This window comes from Acanthochromis polyacanthus, chromosome 20 (assembly GCF_021347895.1).
Source record: "Acanthochromis polyacanthus isolate Apoly-LR-REF ecotype Palm Island chromosome 20, KAUST_Apoly_ChrSc, whole genome shotgun sequence".
Taxonomy (NCBI): Eukaryota; Metazoa; Chordata; class Actinopteri; family Pomacentridae; genus Acanthochromis; species Acanthochromis polyacanthus.
In genome coordinates this window covers 12,703,181-12,726,821 of record NC_067132.1, presented here as the reverse complement: position 1 = coordinate 12,726,821, position 23,641 = coordinate 12,703,181, and the positions used below count along the sequence as shown (strand labels likewise).

General features: G+C 38.6%; 2 protein-coding genes across 2 annotated transcripts in view; one reads left to right on the top strand and one right to left on the bottom strand.

Moving 5' to 3' along the window:
* The first annotated feature begins 1,384 nt into the window (after nt 1-1,384).
* On the top strand, nt 1,385-20,884 carry cngb3.1 (cyclic nucleotide gated channel subunit beta 3, tandem duplicate 1). The gene is made up of 18 exons (XM_051940168.1): nt 1,385-1,561; nt 2,044-2,230; nt 3,245-3,380; nt 6,253-6,413; nt 6,516-6,815; nt 7,927-8,135; nt 8,234-8,284; nt 9,526-9,612; nt 9,736-9,800; nt 12,508-12,630; nt 13,638-13,779; nt 14,595-14,754; nt 15,012-15,109; nt 18,316-18,399; nt 19,193-19,311; nt 20,162-20,314; nt 20,468-20,615; nt 20,771-20,884. Exons 1-18 carry the CDS (start codon nt 1,493-1,495, stop codon nt 20,780-20,782), a joined length of 2,304 nt encoding a protein of 767 aa, XP_051796128.1. The 5' UTR covers nt 1,385-1,492; the 3' UTR covers nt 20,783-20,884.
* nsmaf (neutral sphingomyelinase (N-SMase) activation associated factor) overlaps nt 18,845-23,641 on the bottom strand; it is a 29,385-nt gene continuing 24,588 nt past the window's right edge. The window contains exon 31 of the mRNA XM_022220519.2: nt 18,845-23,119. Coding sequence (XP_022076211.1) covers nt 23,025-23,119 — 95 coding nt within the window. The 3' untranslated portion in view covers nt 18,845-23,024. The remainder of the gene's footprint in view (nt 23,120-23,641) is intronic.

The following is a 23,641-nucleotide window of genomic DNA, read 5'->3' as shown; positions in this document are numbered from 1 at the left end:
GCCTGAAATAACCCAGGCACAGTCCAATTTTAAACCACGTACTCTCAGCCTATACTGTCATGAGTCACTCCAATGTATTTTATGCACTACCGTTCAAAAGTTTGGGGTCACCCAGGCAAGTCCGTGTTTCCCATGAAAACTCACACTTTTATTCATGTGCTAACATAACTGCACAAGGGTTTTCTATTCATCAGTCAGCCTTTCAACACCATTAGCTACCAAAATGTAGCATTAGAACACAGGAGTGATGGTTGCTGGAAATGTTCCTCTGTACCCCTATGGAGATATTCCATTAAAAATCAGCTGTTTGCAGCTAGAATAGTCATTTACTAGCCTATCCGTGCTAGACAACCCACGGCAACGAATTTAATTCTCTGCCAGGGTGGGTCTAGTTACCCTCAGTAAGCCTCGAGGTTGGATGCTCCTAAAACTGGCCGACGAATCACCATAAAGTGTAGAGTCAGAAGGCGGGCGTAACTAAGTGACGACAGAGGCGCAACGATTCTGACAGAAACAACCGGAAACAACTAGCCTAGCCGTGCTAGACAACGGACGGCAACGAATTTAATTCTCTGCCAGGGTCGACAACAGTCGTTGAGCTCCATTAGCACCGACTCTGAATAATCTTTCTGTTAACATGTCTGTAATATACTTGAGCTTCACCCATTGACTGTATAAATAAGGCTTCACCGAACTCCCGCATCCTCTGATTTTCGGCGCTCTAGGAACTACGTCAGCCTATTCGTTCCGCTGATTGGTTGTATACCTACCCAATTGCTGCAGAGTGATTTGATAGACAACCTTTTAGCCCGCCTCCCTCCCTGTCGAGAGTTCTTAGACCCTTGTGTCTTCAGACCTGGGTCTAGCTCGGCTAAGCTAGTCATTTACCACATTAGCAATGGAAAAAAATGCTTTTCTTTCAAAAATAAGGACATTTCTAAGTGACCCCAAACTTTTGAACAGTAGTGTATGTTAGCCAATTATTCAGTATATTGTAAAATATACTTTATTGTTTCAAACATAGAGATAAAGATGATCCTGCATAAGCACAAATGCTGCATAAATAGAGGTAATAGAATATGGAGCTGATGTGTAATAATGATAAAATAACCACCATCCTTCTCCTTGAACATCCTCCAACATCCTGTCTAATTGATCCTTTCATTTGAATTCCCTCCATATAATTATTTATTTCTCAATATCTTAAAATATACTGGAGCTTTTTAAATGGTCAAACTTATTTTCACCTGGACTGTAGTCAGCAGTGGCTGCCGGTGATTGGTGGCTGTGATAGCTGATCTGGTGTTGGCTCCAGCAGAGAGGGGAGTGTCCAGAGGGAATTAATGCTCCTAGGAAATTTAATTGCCTCAGTCCTGCTGTGAGACGAAGACTTCACAACAAGGGATCCTGGGGGGGTTCTTTTAAGATCCAAAAAGCAAGAGGAGACGCAGACGGACAGGCCTGTTGGCTGTAGCCCACAGAGAGCCTCACCATGTTCAGCAGGCTGAAGAAGTGGATGGGGGCCCCTGAGCCCCCGTCTGCCCCAGCTCCACCAGCTAAGGTAAGACCTCATCCTCCTCTGTTGTCTTTGAAAATACAGAAACTGAGTGTTCGCAGACCTGAAGCAGTAAGGTATTTTGAAAACACTTTTCTTTTGTAAAAAATCAGCACTCTATACCTTGTTCCTCATCATAAAATTGTTAATTTCTATTGGCTTCCTGCTAAAGGTTTTCATTAAATAGGTACATCATTTAAACCAAAAATTGCATTGGTTAGTTTAAGTGTGTTTGTCACACTGAGCTGACTCAAGATGAATTAAGGTGAACATGGCTGATGTCCAGCCTGTGAAGCAGCTTGGCACTGATGAGCACAGGAGCAGCTTCTGTTTGTTCAATAGAGAGGCTGGTCCTGTGTAGGAGGACACGCTGATGATTTTTGTGCTTGAGTTTGAGAAAGAGAGACTGAGGATTAATTCCAAAGGCATTCGAGGACATTAGCAAGTGTTAAAACTTTTCTCTGCATACCTGTGTTGTGTATTTACAGGAAGAGAAGCCTCCTGAAAAGAAAGATGAAAAAGAGCAGCCAAAGGAGGAGGAGAAGAAAGAGGAGCCAAAGAAAGAGGAGGAGAAGAAAGAGGAGCCAAACAAGGAGGAGGAGAAGAAAGAGGAGCCAAAGAAGGAGGAGGAGGAGAAGAAAGAAGAAGAGGCCAAGAAGGAAGAGCCACAACCAGGTGAGATTTCAGCCTGCTTGGTGTTTGCGTTCTATTAAGATGATTGTGATTTGATGTACAGGCACAACATGATACAGGTTTTGGAAACCTGGCTTATGGTTATATATACTGTCTTCTATATCCTGTCCATGGTTGTTTTTTCTGTTACAATGCATAGTACCCTCTTTTTCATTTTTCCAAGTGTCTGTGTTTTGAGCCAACGTGGCTACAAGCAGATCATTAGCCAGTCCATCTGTCCTCATTTGCTCTGAACACACACAGACAAAAGGAATGATGCTAACTGGCAGCAAATATTGAACAGTGCACACAAAATAGGGAATTGTAAATGTGCACTTTTTATTTCTGAATATGAAATAATAAATATCATCTGCATCTGATTGATTTAAGGGAAATTAAGAGACTGAAATGCACCTTGTGCAGTCACCCTTTCATTTGTGTAGGAAGATACTGGAGAAAGACATAAAAGCTTTTGGGATTTTTGTTGCTTATCGATGACATTTTTCCAGTTACAGTTTTCAAATGACAACAGCATCATAATAATAATATTAGAATAACTTTATTAATAACTTTATTTATATAGCACTTTCAAATCAAAGTGCTTTACAGAGCAAACAGCAGATAAAATACAATAAATTGATAACGGATAAAAACAATGGCTAAGAAGACACAATAACAACGATAAAACTGATAAGAACAACATCTAAGAAGACTCAATACCTCACAGTTAAACATTATCTCTTTGCATAAGCTCACAAGGTGAACTGTTAACTTCAAAAGTTTCTGTCAAATTCCATCATGCTCTTGTTTTATGTATCACATTATAGTAAACACAGGTTGAACTGCACGTCTCCCTCTGTCAAACTTGACACTTTAGAGTGATTCTATATCCCGCTGTTATAAAAAATATAACCATCTTCTGTCTGTTTTTATGTCTTGGGCGGGATCACCTGCTGATACGAGTGTTCATGTTCAGTTTAAAACAGACCAAAGAGTGCTGCTATATATTTCTTCCAGCTCCTGCCCCAGCTCCTGCTCCAGCTGCAGCTCCTGCTCCAGCTGCAGCTCCTGCCCCAGCTCCTGCCCCAGCTCCTGCCCCAGCTGCAGCTCCTGCCCCTGCTGGTGCTGCTCCTGCCAATCCAGGAGTTGAAGGGTAAGAATGCATCTTATACTGTGTGTCTGACACATTGAACCCAGTATTAGATTGGATTGAGCTTGTTGCGATGGGTCAAGTGGATGCTCGACTGGACTGTGAACTGGATAGGTTGGATGGCTCAATGCCTCGGGCTCCTGGTCAGGGTCCTCAAGCTGCTCCTGAGCAGTTTTTATGGTGGGGCGACATGCTTTGGTACAGCTGGGAGGGGCTGCTGCCTCATGGGAGGGTTCTGCAGCAACGTTTAACTGAATGATACCCGTCATATCCTCATGATTGAGAGGGTCTAAGGTTCTGCAAGAGAACACTGCAGTGCATCGAGATGCCAACTTTACAGTATTTCACCATATGCCATGATTCAACAACATGTTGAAAAAAATCCCCCCTAAAATTTCTACATAGTACAGTATGGTGTTGTTTTTTGGCCAAAGTTCATGATGATTTTTTTTTCAAAGAAAACCGCTCTATAGTGTTTTTCACGGCCTTCTTTACATAATTTCATGTTTTTATAACATGTTGAAAAAAATCCCCCCAAAATTTTTGACATAGTATACTATGGTGGGGTTTTTTTTGGATAAAATTCATGACTTTTTTCAAACAAAACCTATCATAGTGTTTTTCACAACCTACTACACATTATTTCATCATATGGCATGTTTTCACAACATGTTGAAAAAAATTTTTTTTTGACATAGTATACTATGGCCTTTTTTTTGGACAAAATTCATGATGATTTTTTTTCAAACAAATCCTTACCATAGTGTTTTTCACAGCCTACTTTACATTATCCCATCATATTGCATGTTTTTACAACATGTTGAAAAAAATTATAAAAAACATTTCGACGTATACCGTGGCATTTTTTTTGCACAAAATTCATGATGATTCTTTTTTCCAAAGAAAACCACTCTATAGTGTTTTTTACAGCCTACTTTACATCATATGGCATGTTTTTACACAACAAAAATTCCCCCAAAAATTTCGATATAGAAGACGAATATATTACTTTAGGCTGTAGATTACAGAATATATCGCGATGCAGTCAGTTTGATATGACACATTTTTCGGGTACATGTTTCAAATTGAGCCATGTTTGGTCAGTTCATTTTGGAAATTGTTTTATTGAAATGCTGCAAGTGGAGACTGGATAGCAGAAGGTCAGCAGTTTCAAATGCAGACAAATGCAGGAGCACAGTGGATGGTGACTGAATCCAATCTAAATATATATATATATATATATATATATGTATGTATTTTAGTCATGTTACCGGTATATTATTTTAATGATTCAAATGGAGGGGTATTACCAGTTCACTGAACATTTCTGTTGGCTTTTATAAACTACTGTGTCATCAGTGCGGCTGCGTAATGACAAATGGGTTGTAAAATATGGAGCAAAAGCTAAAAATATTCATTATAGGGGGTAGTTTGTATTGTCTGTATGAGTGTTACAAAAACAGGCAAGACAGAGCAACATGCAGCTGAATATTTTGTTTCAGGTTAGTCTGATGAGAGACACAAATTACCAACAAAACTGGAGCATTATAAAAGATTCATTAAACAATGACATTAAGAAACATGCACATCAATCAGCCGTAGAGGCATGGACTCCCCTAGCAGTAGATCCTTCAAGTCCTGAATGCTGTGAGCTGGGGCCTGCATGGACTGGTTTTAATCAGCACATCCCACAAATGTATTATTGCTAGAATTTGAAGGCCAAATCAACACCTTTCAAATCAAAACCATTCCTGAACAATGTTTGTAGTGCAGCAGGGACATTATCCTGCTGAGAGAGCCCACTGCTATCAGGGGATACTGCTTGGTTGTAGAGTTGTACCTGGTCTACAGCAGTGATTAGGGAGTTGATTCATGTCAAATTAACATCCATACGAATGCAGGACTCAAGGTTTCCCAGCAGGAAATTGCCCAGAGCATCACGTTGCCTCTGCTGACTCACCTTCCTCCCACAGTGGACCACTTTTCCTTATCTGCCATTAGAAGCAGCTTCAGGCTCGGTGTATTTGAGCCAATGCCAATGAAATTAGCAGACAATGCGCTCTACCATCTGATCCACAACCACCACTGTCAGTTTGTCCTGTTTTCAACACATCGACTTCAACAACTGACTTTGACCTGCTGCCTAACATATCCCAGCCTTTGACAGGTGTTATGGTAACAAGATTATCAACGTAATTCACTTTAACTATCGGCGGTTTTCATCTTGTGGACTGCTCAGTGTGCATTTGTTGCACTCAATATGAGACCATTCAGACCCAACCAGTGATTTCCAGCTATGAAAATAGATTCAACAAAGAATATCTTGACTCTGCTTGAGCTGTGTCCATTTGATGAACTCCTCCTGCCTTCAGGTATCAGTGAAGTACATCAGCCTCAGTACAGCATAAAAACAACATCTCCACCTCACTGCTACCTTACAGTGAGAGAAGGTGTGTGGACATCATTCCTGTAACAGCAGCCATGATTACACTGCGACTTGCCGCATGTGACTTCTAAATCAGGAAAGGAGATTAGGAGCTTAGTGGTATTTGTGACTGAGAATGATCAGGGATAGCATTCACATGCAAACTGCAGTTGATTTTGAAGAATTTATTGCATCCTCTGTAGACAGTATAGAAGGAAATAACATTTAATCCTGTTTTGTCTTTGGCATTCAGATAAATTGCAAAAGAAAACTGCAGCCCATGTCGTCTTTTTCTATCACACCAGCTTAAAAAGTGCCCTGTTAACATGAACTACACCTGCAAAAATGGCTCCACTTATAGGGAATGTTATGTCCTTTCATTTCCACTCATGCCTCTGCACTTGCCCTCTGTCTGATTTGCTGTAATCTTTTATGTCTTGTCTCTTTTAGTGAAGAAGCCCCTCCTCCTCCTCCTCCACCTGTTGTCTACTTCCGCTACACAGATGACACCCTCAGAGAGTTGGCCAAGAAGTTAAAGGAGCGAACAGCCGAGCTCAAAGAGAAAGCCATAGATCCTTACGCCACATCTCCAGAAGTCACTCCACCTGTCAGTAAGTATGGATGCAAACGGACTAAATAAGATGCTTCCAGGCAAAAACACAAACCCAACAGCAGAGCTGCTTAACCCAACGTCTCTTTCTTGGCCTGTTCAGCACCTATTCTGCTGAAGGACGACTACATCAGACTGAAGGAAGAGGAGCGCATAGCAAAAGAAGAAGCAGATAAAAAGAAGGCCGAAGAAGCAGCCAAGAAAGCAGAGGAGAAGAAGAAGAAGGATGAGGAGAAGAGGCTGGAGGCTGAGAAGAAGGCGGAGGAGGAGAGGATGGCGGAGGAGGCCAGGAAGAAGGCAAAGATCCTACCAGAGATCACCTGCTCCTGCTTCGACGTCCTCTTCCATCCGATCGAGGTGATGATGGACTCCGTCTTAGGGAACACCATCGATCCCTTCACAGGTGGGTGAAGTTTGTATCAGTTACAGCTCAGATGAAATGAATTAGTGTTTAAAAATCTGCACTGGAAAAATGCCCCTCTCAAAACAAGAAAAAAAAAACTTATTTCAAAGAACTTTTACCTTGAAATAAGTGGAAAAAAACATCTACCAATAGAACAAGTGAAAAATGGCTTGGTAAGACTTTTTGAAGTAAGATATAATATTTAGTATATTGAGATCTTATAATTAGCTGGGGAAACTTATTTTACGGTCCATTTTACCAGGAATGTCAAGCTTAGGTGTCTTACCCTCCTGTTGTCATTTACAGCACCAAAAGTACTGTTCCTTTGTCTGAAAAAAATCCAGAAATTCAGCAAAAAAGTTCCCCAAATTTATAAAAATTTGCAAAATCTTCAAGAAGAAAATTCTTTAAAAGTTTTCCCTTAAAGGTTTTATTTAAAAAGAAAAAAAATCCCCAAATTTAGCAGGAAATAAAAATGAAAAATATCTAAAAAAAATTGTAAATATTTTTTTAAAAAATGAATAAAAATCTTCCCAAAAATCCTAAAAATATATAAAGTGATTACATATATATATATATATATATATATATATATATATATATATATATATATATATATATATATATATATATCAGTAAAACTTCTAATATTTTCTTTACGAACATTCACAAAAAAATCAACCAAAATCCAGCGAAATTTGCTGGATTTTGGTTGATTTTTTTCTGAATGTTCTTAAAGAAACATTTTTTTTTAGCATTTATTTTTTTCCATAAAAAAATGTTCAAAAACTTTCCAAAAACATGTGGAAGTTTTCACAGTGAAAATGTTTTTTTTTCTCCACATTTTCAAACTTTAAAACGGGTCAATTTGACCCGCAGGATGACACGAGGGTTAGAACAAGATCATTTCAAGATTGTTCGACTCAACAAGAAACTTAAGATGGATTGTCTTAAAATAAGTCCCTCTATGTTGCTGAAATGTCTCTTGTTAAGGGAATTTATCTTATTCCAAGTGGGATGAGACATTTGGACTAAAAATAAGACAAACAGACTTGGTAAGATTTTGAGTTTTTGCAGTGTAACTACAAATCTTTTGTGTTCCTCTCTCCAGACCGTCGGTATATTGCCTGGTTGACCGTCGTTGCCGTGGCGTACAACTACAACGTTTGGTTCTCCACTGCTCGGTTGGCCTTCCCCTACCACAATGACACCGCCAACCGATTCTGGATCTTCTTTGACGTTCTCAGTGACGCTGTGAATGTTATTGACATCATTATTTGGCAGCCTCGGCTTCAGTTCGTCAAAGCCGGAGACATTATTGTAAGTGACAAAGCAACATGAAGCATCACTGTCACTGACCTGCATCTAGTGTGAATTTTAGCACTGTGGAATAACACGGATGCTTCTGTCGTCTGCAGAAAGACGGAGCTATGACTAAGGTGCATTATCGCAAATCCCCACGATTTAAGGTGAGAACATAATTTAAAATAACTAAATGCATTTATTCAAGCACAGTATATACAGTAAGTAAAGTTTTGAGATGGACATATTTTAGTTTATCTACTATCCCTGCAATTCCAGCAAAGACTGATTTTTTTCCTTTCAAATAGTTATTGAAGGCTAAATAGATTCAAATATCCAATAAATAATAATAATAATGTTTATTTATGTAGCACTTTTCATACATCATTTGTAGCACAAAGTGCTTTACAAACAGACAAATAATTAAAATAAAATGAAAGAAATTAAAACCCAAATCCACCCTCCCACCCCCACCCCACACACACACACCCCACACACACACACACACACACACACACACACACACACACACACACCCCACCCACCCCGCGATCCATACACTGTAATGTTAAAAGCAACAGAAATAAAAGACAAAAATAAGTCAGGGACGTTGTTATACCCAGTACGTACTGAGGAAACACCATCTTAAAAGTTTAAAATAGGTAAACACTGGAGGTGAGTTTAAAGTGTAAAAAAAAAAAAAAATGAATAAAATAAAATAAATCCATAAGTAGATCAGTAAAATAGATAAATTAGTAAATAAATTCAATTAAATATGTCATATAAAAAACAGAATGAAATAAAATAATAATAAGGATAATAATGATAATAGTGATAATTATAAATTGGGAGTTGTAAAAAGAATAAAAACACTAAAAGGCAATTCAATTAAAAGCCAGACTAAAAAGGTAGGTTTAATAATAAAGGGGAATAAAAGGGGAGAAGTTCAACGTATTTCCTATTAATGTGGCTATTGTGGCTCCAAGTGTCACACTAACTTTGCAGTCTTTGGACCCATTCTAAAGATTTGGAGAAACAAGAGGCAAATTGTCTTAATGTCTCTTCTACACTACCAGTCAAAAATTTGGACACACCTTCTCATTCAGTGCTTTTTAATTATTTGTATTGATTTCTACATTATAGATTAATACTGAAGAATAACACTTTTTGTTTACAGCATAATTCCATTTCTGTTTTTTTATGGTTTTGATGTCTCCAGTATTAATCTGCAATGTATAAAATAATTCAATAAAAAACATCGAATGAGAAGGTGAGTCCAAACTTTTGACCAGTAACATACGTCAGTATATGTTGCAGTAATGTAAATCCTTTCAGATACTATTATAGAACTGAACAAGCTCCACTCACTTTGAACTCAGAGGTTTTGCTTATATTCCTCTCTGTATAGATTGATATGATCAGCATCCTCCCCTTAGACCTTCTCTGCCTGCACTTTGAATTCTCCTCCGTATACCGACTCAACCGCTTCGTCAGGGTAAGCAGGCAGCTCGTAGATTTTACAAATAAGGTCAATGCAGAGTATCTAAGAAAATATACTTTGGACTCAACTTGATATGTCCTCTTCACTTCCTCATGACTGTTTCCTTGTGTGTTCTAGATTGACTCCTTCTTTGAGTTCAGCGATCGACTTGAGAGCATCATGGCCAAAGCTTACATCTGGAGGTAAATGATGATCACGAACTGATACAAACATCTGATCTAGATAATGGAGTAGCACTAACAGTTTAAGAAAAGACAGAACTCTGGTCATCCTGAAGGAAAACCTTGAAAATGTAGAAATGAGGAGAAAGAAACAGTGCAGTGCAACAAACCAGACAGTAGAGGAAAAAAGTGTTCAAAAGTCCTGATTAATCTAGATAAAACTGATTTTGTATCCTTTTTTTTTTTAGATTTCCAGGTAAAACAGGTGCTAAACTGAACTATTGATGTGTTTGTTCGTCAGTTATGTCATGCCAGAGGCTGATGTAAAGGTGCAACATGCAAGATTTTGCACATAAATATAACATTAGTATGACAGCAAACAACTATGTGCTTTGTAAAGATATAGTGGAGTAATAGGATCCTTAGCAGAGAATGAAGTTACTCTGTGTCTGTGTTAGTCCTTGAATCTCAGTTTCTCTGTTTAAGTCTCTCCCTTTGAAACTTATGGCCCGTCTGCAGTTCTAAAGACAACTAGAGCAAAGTCTCACACCATAATAAAAACATAAAAGTGCAAACTAGTGCTCAGCCAGTTTCCCAAAACACCAAATAATTTAAAACAAAGCATTTTATTTATGTTTTTTTACCTAATTTGTGTGTACTTGTTGAATTTCACCTCAGTGTGAGAGTCTCTAGTGCTGGTTTGAGGCTCTCCTCTGCTTCTCCACGCTGGTCTTTGTGTGTTTGTTTCCACACACACCCCCACTCATGGACAGATCATGGAGACAAATTCAAAAGTATCTGTTCTGATCCTTTAGGTTCGGTGCCTTTAGCAGTGCTAATGTGGGCTAATGGTTGTGACTAGATTTCTTTTTGTTGGCTCCCATGTACACTACCAGTCAAAAGTTTGGACACACCTTCTCATTCAATGTTTTTTATTTATTTGCATTATTACCTAAATCATAGATTAATACTGAAGATTTACATTTTTTGTTAACAACATAATTCCATATGTAGTATTTTATAGTTTTGATTTCTCCAGTATAAATCTACAATGTACAAAATAATTAACTAAAAAGCACTGAATGAGAAGCTGTGTCCAAACTTTTGACTGGCATGTATAAAACCCTTCTGGTTGTAAATGAAAGTGAAGCGAGATGGGAGGTGCAGCTGACCTGTCCTTTTGTTTTGATCTGAGATGCTAGCGCTCTAGCGACATCCAGTGGTTGCACATAGAACTTTTGTCTGCTTATTGAACTATACTTTGCCTTCAAACATTTTTTGTTTTGGACTCTGATCCTTCCTCTAAGTTTCTCTCCTATGCGGAGCATCAGAATCTTTTCTTGGATGCTTCCCAGGTTTTTGTGCCATAATCTCCACCATACTCCTGGCTGCTGCATCCTAATGCGTCTCCATAGCTACAGCTGGTCCCCTCTCCATCTCTGGCAAAGCCCTTATTGCTGGTTGACATTAAACACATCACTACCAGTGCACCAGAGCAGGAATGTTGCCTCAGACACCAGATTAAAACCTGTATAAATACAGAGAGACTTACCTGGTGCTGATAGGCTTAATTAGCAATGTGTGAACTCCTTTGACAATTTATATTTTAGAGCTTTGCATTCTAACTTTAGCAAGAGAATGTTTTAATTTGATAGTCTATTTTTTAACTACTAATTCTCTGACACACCAATTACTGTAGACAAGTGTGTCCATGAAACATTGTGTTATCCAAAGCAGCCTTTTCTTAGCGTAATAGTCGTCTTGATTCATTATTAGAAGTCACTCTCAGTTCTATTTAGAGCAGGGGTGTCAAATTCATTTTGGTCCAGGGGCCGCATACAGCCCAATTTAATCTTAAAGGGGCCGGACCAGTAAATAATACCGAGAAGTAATAATAAGTCTAAGTTTTTCCGACGTTTTAGTGCAAAGGAGAACAAGTATATTAGAAAAATCTTTATATGCAATGAACTGTCCTTTTAAAAATTAGATTAGAAACAAGCAGAGATTAAAGTAAGTGCAATTTCAACAACACTATGACTCAGTTTAACATTTATTTGTGTGCATTGTGCATTACAACTGATCACAGTGATTGTACAATGGCACAACATATTTAGTCACAGGTATGTGTAACTTAAAAACATAGTCCTGGAACTTAAAAAAAAATCAAACTTATCAAGATATAGAACTTTTTTGAAGTCCGTTTTCCACATCTGGAAAGTAATTGTGAACACCTAAATTAACTCTGCACACCTTTAAATCTTAAGCAGCAGCTATTTTATACAGACAGTTAAGAAAGTAAAGTTGTCTCCTGCCTTGTTTATGTATAAAATGTATATGGAAAATATACACAAAAAACTACATACATAACATGGATGCATCCATTAGAAATAATATTCCACTCAACCAAGCAACACACTAGAGGATGTACTCCTCGTGTGAAGATTTTTTAATTCAGCCTGTTTTTTTAAAATCATTTTTTAGGACAAATTTATTCCATTAGATGACATGAACTGTTGTATACATGTATTGATGTATGCATATTACAACATCTGCCTATATTCATTCTCCACATGTGACATTTTTCAGAGTTATCATGTTTTCATTACCTCTATACATGCTGCTACCGATGTAATTCTCACTACTGTTTGAGTACATCACACTAAGATCCTTCCATGTCCATCTAATCCTGTCTCTTTCCGTCTTTCATGTCACTCTCTCTGTGATGCAGAGTTGCTCGCACCACCGGTTATCTACTCTACATGCTCCACCTCAACGCCTGTGCCTACTATGTAGCCTCAGTCCACCAGGGCCTTGCAACAACTACATGGGTGTATAATGGAGAAGGCACAGCGTATGTACTTTTTTTTATGTTTGTCTTGTTGTTGGTTGTTCAACTTTGTGATTAAAAGTTGTAGCTGCAGCTCTCCATGGTGCTGAAACACTGATTTTCTACTTTGAACCTCGGGGCTGAATGCTTCACGCAGTTTCTCTGTGTCCAAAATCCCTCCCCATTTATTTAAGAATAAACTATATCTGCTGTGAAAGTGTACCTAACAGTGTAGATGCATTTAATATATCGTGTCCTCAAATATTTCAACAATCAGTGGAAAACAGTCAAGTTGTTGCTTTGTGTAAAGCACATTTGAAAGAACAGCCACTTCGCCAAAGTGCTCCCCATAAAAAAAAAAAAACTGGATTACAAATGAACCCATGGGGAGTCACACTCATTTTAGATCAGGAGCCTCATACTGTCCAATTTGATTTCAAGTGGGCCGGACCAGTAAAATCACAGCACAATAACCTATAAATAATAACAACTACAAATTTGTTTTATGATAAAGACGAAGACAACATGACAAGGATTCATCCATCTGTGTCTGTTATGGAGCAGTTAATGAGGGACTGATGTTACACACAACCTATCCCTTATCCCTAAAACAGACAATATAGACAAACACAGTGTGTGTACGCTAAGAACACACAAACTTTTCTAATGTTTTGTTTCTAAATTGAAGACAGCCATAATCCTTCACAGTGTATGTGCAAAAACTGGGTGAAGCCTAAAATTTAATAACTAATCTGCTGTCTTTTGGCAGCAGCAGCGACAGTACTGAACTTGTTTTTTGCATGTGGTTTAAGCCTTTATTTATCAGCTGTAATAGTTCTGTTTTTTGTAAACTTGCCGTATTTGTGCCAATTTTGATTTTTTTTCCGCTCCAACAGTTTTGTGTTATTTTTTATAAGTTGCTTTCTTTTTGTTAAAACCCTGCTTCGACATTTGAAGTGAAGGTGTTTTATTTTGTTATCTGCAGCTATCAACAGATTATTCTTTTTTTTGATTTATTTTTGATTCTACAGATACATACGTTGTTACTACTATGCAGTCCGCAGTCTGATCAACATCGGGGGTCTTCCAGAACCTGTAACCACCTTTGAGATTACGTTTCAGATGGCCAACTTCTTCATTGGTGTCTTTGTGTTCTCCAGTTTGATTGGACAGGTAGAGGCTTTACTCAACACGTTGTCGTGTGGTAGACCTGTTTCAGTCTTCGGCCATTTAAATACATACACTACTGTTCAAAAGTTTGGGGTTACCCAGGCCATTTCATGTTTTCCATGAAAACTCACACTTCTATTCATGTGCTAACATAACTGCACAAGGATTTTCTAATCATCAATGAGCCTTTCAACACCATTAGCTAACACAATGTAGCATTAGAACACAGGAGTGATGGTTGCTGGAAATGTTCCTCTGTACCCCTATGGAGATATTCCATTAAAAATCAGCTGTTTACACATAGAATAGTCATTTACCACATTAGAAATGTCTAGACTGTATTTCTGATTTATTTAATGTTATCTTCACTGAAGAAAAATGCTTTTCTTTCAAAAATAAGGACATTTCTAAATGACCCCAAACTTTTGCACGGTAGTAGTTTCTACCTCTGTCACTGCTGCACTCTTTTCCCTCACACATGCATACCACTTAAGTGCAATAACTGTTTCATCCTCATCCTCAAAAATCTGTGTATATCTTGTTCTCTGCATTTTTGGATTGTGTTTCTAATTTATTCTGTACTGCCTCATACTATTTTTTCTTCTTGGAGCTGCTGTAATGGTGAACTGTCCCCACTGTGGGATCAATCAAGCATCTTATCTTATCTCATCAGTATCTCTCTCTCTCTCTCTATATATATATATATATATATATATATATATATTCAATATGTGGTGCTTTAAAATATTCAGATTCCACTTTAAATGCTTTTCTTCATAATTTTTACTTCTCTTCAACACTCTTCATTTCTGTCTCAGATGAGAGACGTCATCGGCGCAGCGACAGCAGGTCAGACGTATTTTCGGGCATCAATGGACGGATGTGTTGAATACATGAACACCTACACCATCCCCAAGCTCTGCCAGAACAGGGTCCGAATGTGGTACAACTACACCTGGGCGGCTCAGGGCATGCTGGGTGAGGACTTCATCCTGTAATTCTTGTCAGAAGAGGAGACAGCATAAACTCTTCTGAAAAGGCCACTGATTACACTCTTTGATTCTGAGCAGCTTCAAAACGTATTTATGCCATTGCAGCTACCCCATATTAGTGCATTTAGATGAATTAAAAATGTGCAGGTTCGTTATCTACTTATCCGTGGTTATGAAGAAGAATCAGTCAAATTTGAACCACTAGAGGTTTAAGGGCAATAACGCATGATCTGTCCTCTCCAGATGAGTCCGAGCTCCTGGATAAGATGCCTCTGGTGATGAAAACCGCCATCGCTGTGGACATCAACCTGGCCACCTTCCAGAAGATCGCACTGTTTCAGGTGATATCATTAGCCGACTAAACACACACACACCCTCACCAAATTATTGTCAATATGAAAAAAACATGGCAAGATGTAATTCACTGTAATTCAGTTTTGACTGGTGAAAATAATAAGCACAGGTATCTCAAATGTCATCAGGACTAGTCTCAAATGTTTTTTGTCAAAGATAATTACTGACCATAGTTGCACCCACAATGTACCCATAAATCAGGCTCCTTTATATAAATATCTTGGTGTGTACACTGACAGCACACTCGCATGGCCTGCTCATGTTCAAACCTTTGCTCTATGCTACAACACGTGATGCTGTTTTTGAAAGGGCTGTCCTGTAACTGGTGTACTTTGTCAGCATAGCTAAGTATAAGCTCACGTCTCATCCAGAGACAGAACATCAGTCTTTATATTAATCATGTATGCTCAGGGAAACACAGAAGACAATGAATAATACAACAGACATCCTAAACCCAGAATCGGAGGTGTTACCATCAGGGAGGACTCCAAAGTGTCCATTAATGTATTCATCCACTCTGCTATCAACATACGATGCATGATTAAAACCTCAAGGATATTAGTGAACCATCATCTTTGAGGAACAAATGTGGTTGGTACAAACTCTTAGATGATCGTAGGAAATGTTTAATAGTGACAATAAGATTATTTCCATATGCACAATGTTAAGGGAACTCAAGGGATTGGGACTTAACAGCTCCTCATGCCTAGTGTCTACCAGCCTGTAGGGGTTAGGGTTATGAACTTAGGTTCAGCAACGTTATGTTCCCAAAGAATGAGGTCAGCTGATACCTGAATATACTGAATGACCAGGGGCCTCATTTATAAAGCTTGCGTACGCACAAAACAGGGCTATCTACGCAAAGGTTGTGATTTCTAAAAACAAACTTGGCGTGAGAATGTGCGCACCGGTGCACCAACTTTGATGCTTGCTTAAGCACATTTTGGAGACAGAGGGAACGGCAGTGCCAGAGGGTGAAGTGGTGAATTGAAACCAGATTGATCTCAAACCTTTATTGTTATCACATATTAGACTTGTAGAGCCGGATAATCATAAACCCTCATTGTTGTAGATGTTCCTGTAGTGCGTCATTCGGCCTACGACTGTATTTGCAGAACTAAGTTCATATGTCAAACTTCCATCGTCAAATGATATAACAGAGCGGTTAGTGGCACTGATTGATTACTAATTTGGAAAAGGCATGTGACAATCAGTCCAATCGCTGATCAAGCAGATAAATAGCGGGTGACAGCCGTGTGTAATGTGGCACAATGGATGCGCTGGCATTGCTGGAAGATCACGTTAAGAAAGGAGAGAGATTTTAGGGATCACAGGGATTTGCCCATGACGATGACTGGCTAATAAGCCGATTCAGATTCCCTAGAGCAGTACTCTTGGATCTATGTGCTGAACTGGGCCGTCTTAGATGGACCCACCTACCAAAACCACGCCATCCCGGTACAGACACAGGAGCTGACGACTCGGGGGTTTCTGGCGACACCGGCTCCTTCCAGCGTTAAGTGGCTGACAGGTATGTGTTTTATATGAAGAATATATGAGGTTACATTTGTTGTCTAAATCCTATCTGGGTCTGATATACAGTTAAATGATGTCCTTTAGGTCTGGGATATCACAACCATCCCTCAGCGCAATAATGCCAGCTGTTTTGGATGACATTATAAACATGACCAGTCAATACATCAGGCTTCCTTACACTGTGGGTGAACAGGCCAACATTAAACGGCAATTTGCAGCAATGTCTGGTTTCCCAAATGTAATCGGCATAACTGACTGCACTCATGTTGCTGTAAGGGCTCCGAGTGAAAATGAATTTGTCTATGTGAACCGAAAAAATGTACATTCAATCAGTGTACAAATTATTTGTACATTGGACATGATCATAACAAATTTAGTGGCAGGGTGGCCTGGGTCAACACATGATTCATTCATCCTGACGCACAGCAGTGAAAAGACTGCAGGGGGCGCTGCGTGAAATGCCGTGGATCAGCAGCTTATTTATATACAGATACATTCATGAGATACTTTGCATTGACCATTCATGGTAAAATGTGGGTGTGTTGTGGGCGGAATGTGAGGTGGATCCACCTGTGCAATCTTCCAGCTGGTGTGTGATTTATCAAGAAATTGCGAGCAGCTGTGCTTAGACACAGTTTTATAAATCAGGGTGACGGGCATACGTCTATTTAGGATTTTCGGCGTACGCAAACTTTTAGTGTGGATCCTACGCAGTGTTTTATAAATGAGGCCCCTGGTCTTTACATCAATGTAGATTTTCTTCCCTGATGACATGAGCATGTTCCAAGATGATGATGCCAGGATTCATGGGGCTCACATTGGACAGAACTAAATGCTGTGATATTGCAAAAGCTTATTAGAATGATGCCAAAATGAATTTGTGCCATACTCAAAGCTAAAGGTGGTTCAATGAAATGTTAGTGTGTGGCTTTTTATTTTGGACGGGCAGTGTGTTAAATTGCAACCAATTAGGGGAATATACATATGATTTCACTAGGTTTCATACATTGTAACTTAAGTATTTATTCCAGGGTTTATTTATTTTTATGATGTTTTATTTAACAGAATCACTAGTTTGACTATAACTACTGTCTTTATATTATTTGCCAAAACTTTGTGACCGTTGTCTTGGTGTAATTAGGCATATTTATTTTATTATTTCTTGTAAAATCTAAATTCTTGTGTGAATGTGGATCTGTGTAGCTGTCAAGTGTGCTGTGTGAAGCAGTGGGTTGGAGCCCCATACAAGTTTCCCTGTGGGACAAGAAAGTATATATTTATCTACCTGTACATATGCTGCAGGTCTTAGTGGGTTAAAGCTGGTCTGGACCTTTGACAGGAAAGAAACTAAACAATAATCTGCTCCCATTATCTCCACGACAAACAAATTTTTGCAGCGGTGCTAAAATATTTCATATCATAAGAGGATAAAACAGAAAATTGTTTGTTTTCATGCAGAGATACTAAAAGGAGCACCTAAAATTCAACTCCGTTTTGCTGCTGTAATCTTTTACTATGCAATAAAATACAGTGTTTAGCTCAATGGCTAACAGTCTGTTACTTTTCTTTTCTGAAAAACCTGACAGGCATACAGTCCCACATCCATCTGAAAACAGGACTTTAAACAAACCTGCCAACTAAACATCGTCTCTTTCAGGGCTGTGACCAGCAGATGTTGGTGGACATGTTACTGAGGCTGAAGTCCATCATTTATCTACCCGGAGACTTTGTCGTGAAGAAGGTGAGAGTGTGTGAACCTTACAAAAAGCCAACAAAGTGACTGAAAACTAAAAAAGTAGCAACAATTGGATGAATAGATGAAGTGTGCTCATTATTATGAGGCTCATTCCAGAATTGGAGGACATTTGGGCTGCAAAATATTTGAAAAAATAAACTCTCTTTTTCAGTTTTCTGCTACATATTCATCAGTAATTGATAATAAAGTATCAAAGGCTTGATTGGCTCAGCTTGCACATCAATGGTGCAAATTTTATTCCGTGTTTTAGTTGTTGTTTGCTAACCCTACTCTAATCACAGTAACAGGATTGCTAATCCATGCTAATGTTAGCTTTGATGCTCCATTCCATGTACAATAATTATTATTTAAAATATTATGTTGATGAAAAAAAATGTACCCACAATTACAAGAGACGTCAATGAAAAAAAATACCAAAAGAAGAATTAAATTGCATTTCAACTGTTTTATTTGAGATTCAATTTGGTCATCAGAGGGGTGGGGCAAGAGAAAAACTGCATTTTAGGAGAAACTTCACACTTATTTGGTATTTTTAAAATATTTTCAAATATTCTTTTCTCCACTTTTTTTTTTTTTTTTTTTAAATTTGGTCTTAGGACAAGTCAGTTTACACAACTGCATGTTTTAGTATTTTGTACATGGATTATTTCAAATTTGTTGGGTGGGACATAAAATGTCCTCCAGTCCTAGAATGACGCATGACACAACCAGCAACGTTTTCTGACCTCAGTGTAACTCTGACCTGTGTGCTGCTGCTGCCCTGTGTGTTTCTCTGCAGGGTGACATCGGTAAAGAGATGTACATCATTAAAAGTGGAGCGGTGCAGGTGGTGGGAGGACCTGACAACAGTATAGTGTTTGTCACACTGAAGGCTGGATGTGTGTTTGGAGAAATCAGGTTAGTCTGCAGAGACATGGAGGACAGAGCTAGGATGGAACAGAATAATGCAGTTTATGTGCAATGTTCATTACTCTGTCAAGGGACACAGCAAAGTTATGTGACGATCAGCGTACGTTCGTTTGTCCGTCGGTTATGCTGTCCGTTAGCAATATTACTCAAAAACAGATTTGGGATGAAATTTTTCAGGGAAAACCAGAAATGACACAAAGACCAACTGATGAGATTTTGGTAGTAATGTGACTTATCTGGATCTACGGATTTGTTAAAGAGTTCTGTATCATTGCCAGATAGCGACACGGTGTCACTGCTACTATGACAACAAGCGAATGATACATCAGCTGCCTGCTGACATCACATGATTGCGTTCCTACTACAAATCCACCACTACAGACTTATCGGGACTTATCCATCTGACATTATACGAGGAACAGTTGATTCAATTGTGGTGCTGTTTCCGAGTCCATCAATTCCCGCTACATATTTAGGTCACGCAATTTGGTATCTGTACATAACAGACGCCTGTTCTCAGAGTAACGTCATTTTTCTGAGTACTTCTCTTGTTTTCATCATTTTATCACCAGTAAGTGTTTTGATAACACTGCTTGGCATGATAAAGCTAAACATTGTATAAGGAAATAAACATTTGTCTCAGGTAAATCTGCTTGTTAACTTAAAAGTAAATTTAACAAGATTTTAACAACAGATATTTTTATTTGCAATAATTTCATCCCAAAACTTCAGTTTTGGGGGATCGGAGGCCCAGACGTCACTGAAAATGTTACTTTGAAATCATTTAAAGTTACCTGACTGGAATACATGGTTTGTTTTTGTGTTTGTGCCTAATCAGTTTACTACAGTCTGCTAAAGATGGAGGAAACAGACGCACAGCTAACGTGAAAGCACACGGCTTTGCTAACCTCTTTGTCCTGGAGAAGAAAGACCTGTTTGACATTCTGGTCCACTATCCAGAGTCTCAGAAGGTTCTGGCCAGAAAGGGCAGGTTGGTCACCAATAAGCAAAACTTTTATTATGATGAGTGTTGGTTAAAAAAAAAAAAAAATCAAGATTTTATGCATCAGTCAGTCCTTTTTATGCCACATTATATGTAAATACACAGCTCAATAATGATGGTGTCTGTTTTGTGATTGAAAAGGAAACTGACCAAAGCCAAAGGTCCTGCAGGGGCTAAACCAGAGGAAAAGCCGAAAGGTATAGCTCTGTTTGGACAAAAACCACCGACACCCAAGCTCCTCAAAGCCTTTGGCAATTTTCGTAAAGGAGGAGTCGTGGACAAACTCAAGGTAAAGCCTTTACACTGAGTCTCCACACTGAAATAACAGTTTGATGTGATTTAAGAGCGATGGCAGCTCTTTGTGAATTTAGTTCCAGTCTTCTCATCACTTAACCAGTAACTGCGGAGTAATGTAATGTTTCTCTTTCTGTCTTTTGTCCACAGAAAAGTGATTAAAGCTAAGAAGAGGATGTGTATTCCTGAGCGTCTCCATTTCACAGCCGTCTCAGTTTGTATATTCTACTGTTCGCTGACCACTGGAGGGCTCGTGATGTTTCAGATTTACAAGCAGAGATGTGAAACAGTTGAGTCGTTGCAATGTTTAGCACATTTTCAGCGTTCGTACGATGTGACATTCTTCGGCAGAAACATCAACTGGAACCAGCTTTAGCGCAACAACCACAATTGAAGCTGAATATTTGGAATTCCAATCAAATGATGTTCGCTTAATCTTTTGTAGATTCCTTAGTAGAGACAGAAAAGTCTGCTATGACGGCTCTGATCAGTGTCGGGAGCAAAATTTAAAAGTCAAACTTGATTTTAAAGTTTGTATTTTTGAAATTGTGTTTCATTTTATAATAAAAAAACAAAGTTTACTACAAAATGTGTCCTCAGGTATATTATTAATAGATGATATTGTGTTGCTTTATACCTCAGATTCGCTTTAGTTGAGCTTCTCTGCTTTTGAACAGTTTGGAAGGAGTGAAGGTTAGACTGAGCAGTAGTTACAGTCCAGGTGAAGAGCACCACCGACTGTGTGACTTCAGGATTTAACCCTCGTGTCGTTCTGCGGGTCAAAATTGATCCGTTTAAAGTTTGAAAATGTGAAAAAAATAAATTCACAGTGAACCCTCTAATGTCCACATTTTCAACATTTTTAGGAAATCTTTGAGCATTTTTTGGTGGGGAAAAAAGAAATGTTAAAAATGTTTAAGAACATTCACAAAAATCAACCAAAATCCAGCGAATTTTGGTTGATTTTTTTTTTTTGTGTGTGTGTGAATGTAATCACTTTAGATATTTTTAGGATTTTTTTGGGGGAAGATATTTACAAGAATTTTCTTGCCAAATTTGGGGGATTTCTTTTTAAAATAAAACTTTAAAGGGAAACTTTCAAAGAATTATTGGAATTTTCTTCCTGAAGGTTTGCAAATTTTCAGAAATTTGGGGCTTTTTTTTTTGGCAGAATTTTGGGATTTTTTCAGACAAGGAAACAATATGTTTTGGTGGCCGTAAATGAGACAACAGGAGGGTTAAACAGATTAAGAGCTGAAGCACAGAAGCAGTGAGTTGGGTTCTGAGTAGAGATCGACTGATCATCAGCTCTGTTCTTCATTAAATCCAATATTCAGCATTTTCCTGATTATCTGCATTGTCACTACATTTAACTGTATCCCTATACTATAAATTCATATAACGTGTACTACACTGGCTCGTATTCAGCCACCTCTGAGGTCTAAGCCAACGTACCGCAAGCAGCCCTATCTGATTGGTTACATGTCCTACGTTTAAGCCGATCAACACTGGAGGAAACTGTGGCACAGACAATCTGCAAACTGGAGCAGCTCTGCTAGATGAGAAGTTTTGTTTTGAAGGCAACGTATACTTTTGTTACGCTGAAATATTGTATAATTTGTTTTTTTTCTTTTACTTTTTGTCCTCTGATCCATTTTTGCAACACAATTAGTATTCAGTTTATTAAAATAAATGCCATGTAATTGTAATTACTCACTCGGTAACGCTGCATCAACTGTTTCTAGACAGGAAAAAAATGCATCTGTCAAGATAATGAAAAAAGGTTGCGACTTGTGCCACTCAGGAAAACTGAAATCTGACACCAAAAAATGAGACGGGCCAGCCTTGAGAGGTAAATGTGCTTTTGTAATAACACCTGAGCAGCATCAAGCTCTGACAGATACCTTAAGTTCACTTCAAACAATAAAATGCACATAAAGCTAATTTAAAAAAAAAAAAAAAAGCAAATGAAGGTCCATCCACCCATTAAATCATCCCACTTTCTACATTAGAGGGTGTGGAGGAAGGTAACATGATACATAAGAAATAATAAATTGGGGAAAAAATCCACAGCAATGTATAACAAGCTAAAAACAGAAGTGTAAAATAAGGCGGGTACACCGTTTTAGCTTCCTGCTCTCATGCACAAACCTGCACTTGGACATTTTCTCTCAAGAAGCAGATGATGACTAACATGACTGGATGTGACCTTCTGTTCAGTTTTGGATGAGGAGACTTGTGGTCGTCATCTCCACTGACTCCTCAGACACACTGCACTTTTACAGTCTCTTGTGAAAGTCCGGTGGTGGGGTCATGTAGACGGCAGGGTACTTGGCCTGTGTTGTCCAGTCTATTGCACTGGAAGCCTTCCTCTCACCAGAAGCTGGATTCTGCAGAGATGCTTCTAACTCTGGAGCTTCCAGAGGATTATCTGTCTGTCCTCCCCGCCTGTGATCACCGTGGTGCACAGCTCGCTCATCCACATGGCTGTGACAGCACCTGTACAAACAGGTAAACCTTTACAATAACAACGCTATCCAACAGAAGGCCAAATAATGATTTTATGCTATATCACTTGTTTTATCGGCATATTCACTCTCAAATTAATTGCAAAACTTTAGTGCCACTGCTATAAACTAACAAGGGTCACAGTAAAAAATTTTGATTTGTGTTACCTCATAATATTCTTTATGCTCCCTCTGATACATACAGTCTGTGTTGTTCAGTGCAGTTATAACACACTGCCAGTTTATAGAAACCCTCAACAGATACTACAGACAGGAGAGATGATGTGAGGCTTTACATGACGCATTTATTGCTAATTAACCATTTTAAAAGTCCCGTCTATGACAGTTTCCAGGTGCTGGTTGTGAGCACAGCTGCTCTACCTGCTGTGATGGGGAAGCTGTGGCTGGATTTGGTTATTATCAGACTTTGGTAACTATCTGACCCCGTAGTGCTCCTATGATGATGTGGATATTTAGGAGTTTAGGAATAAAGTAGCAGCAAAATGATCTGTGC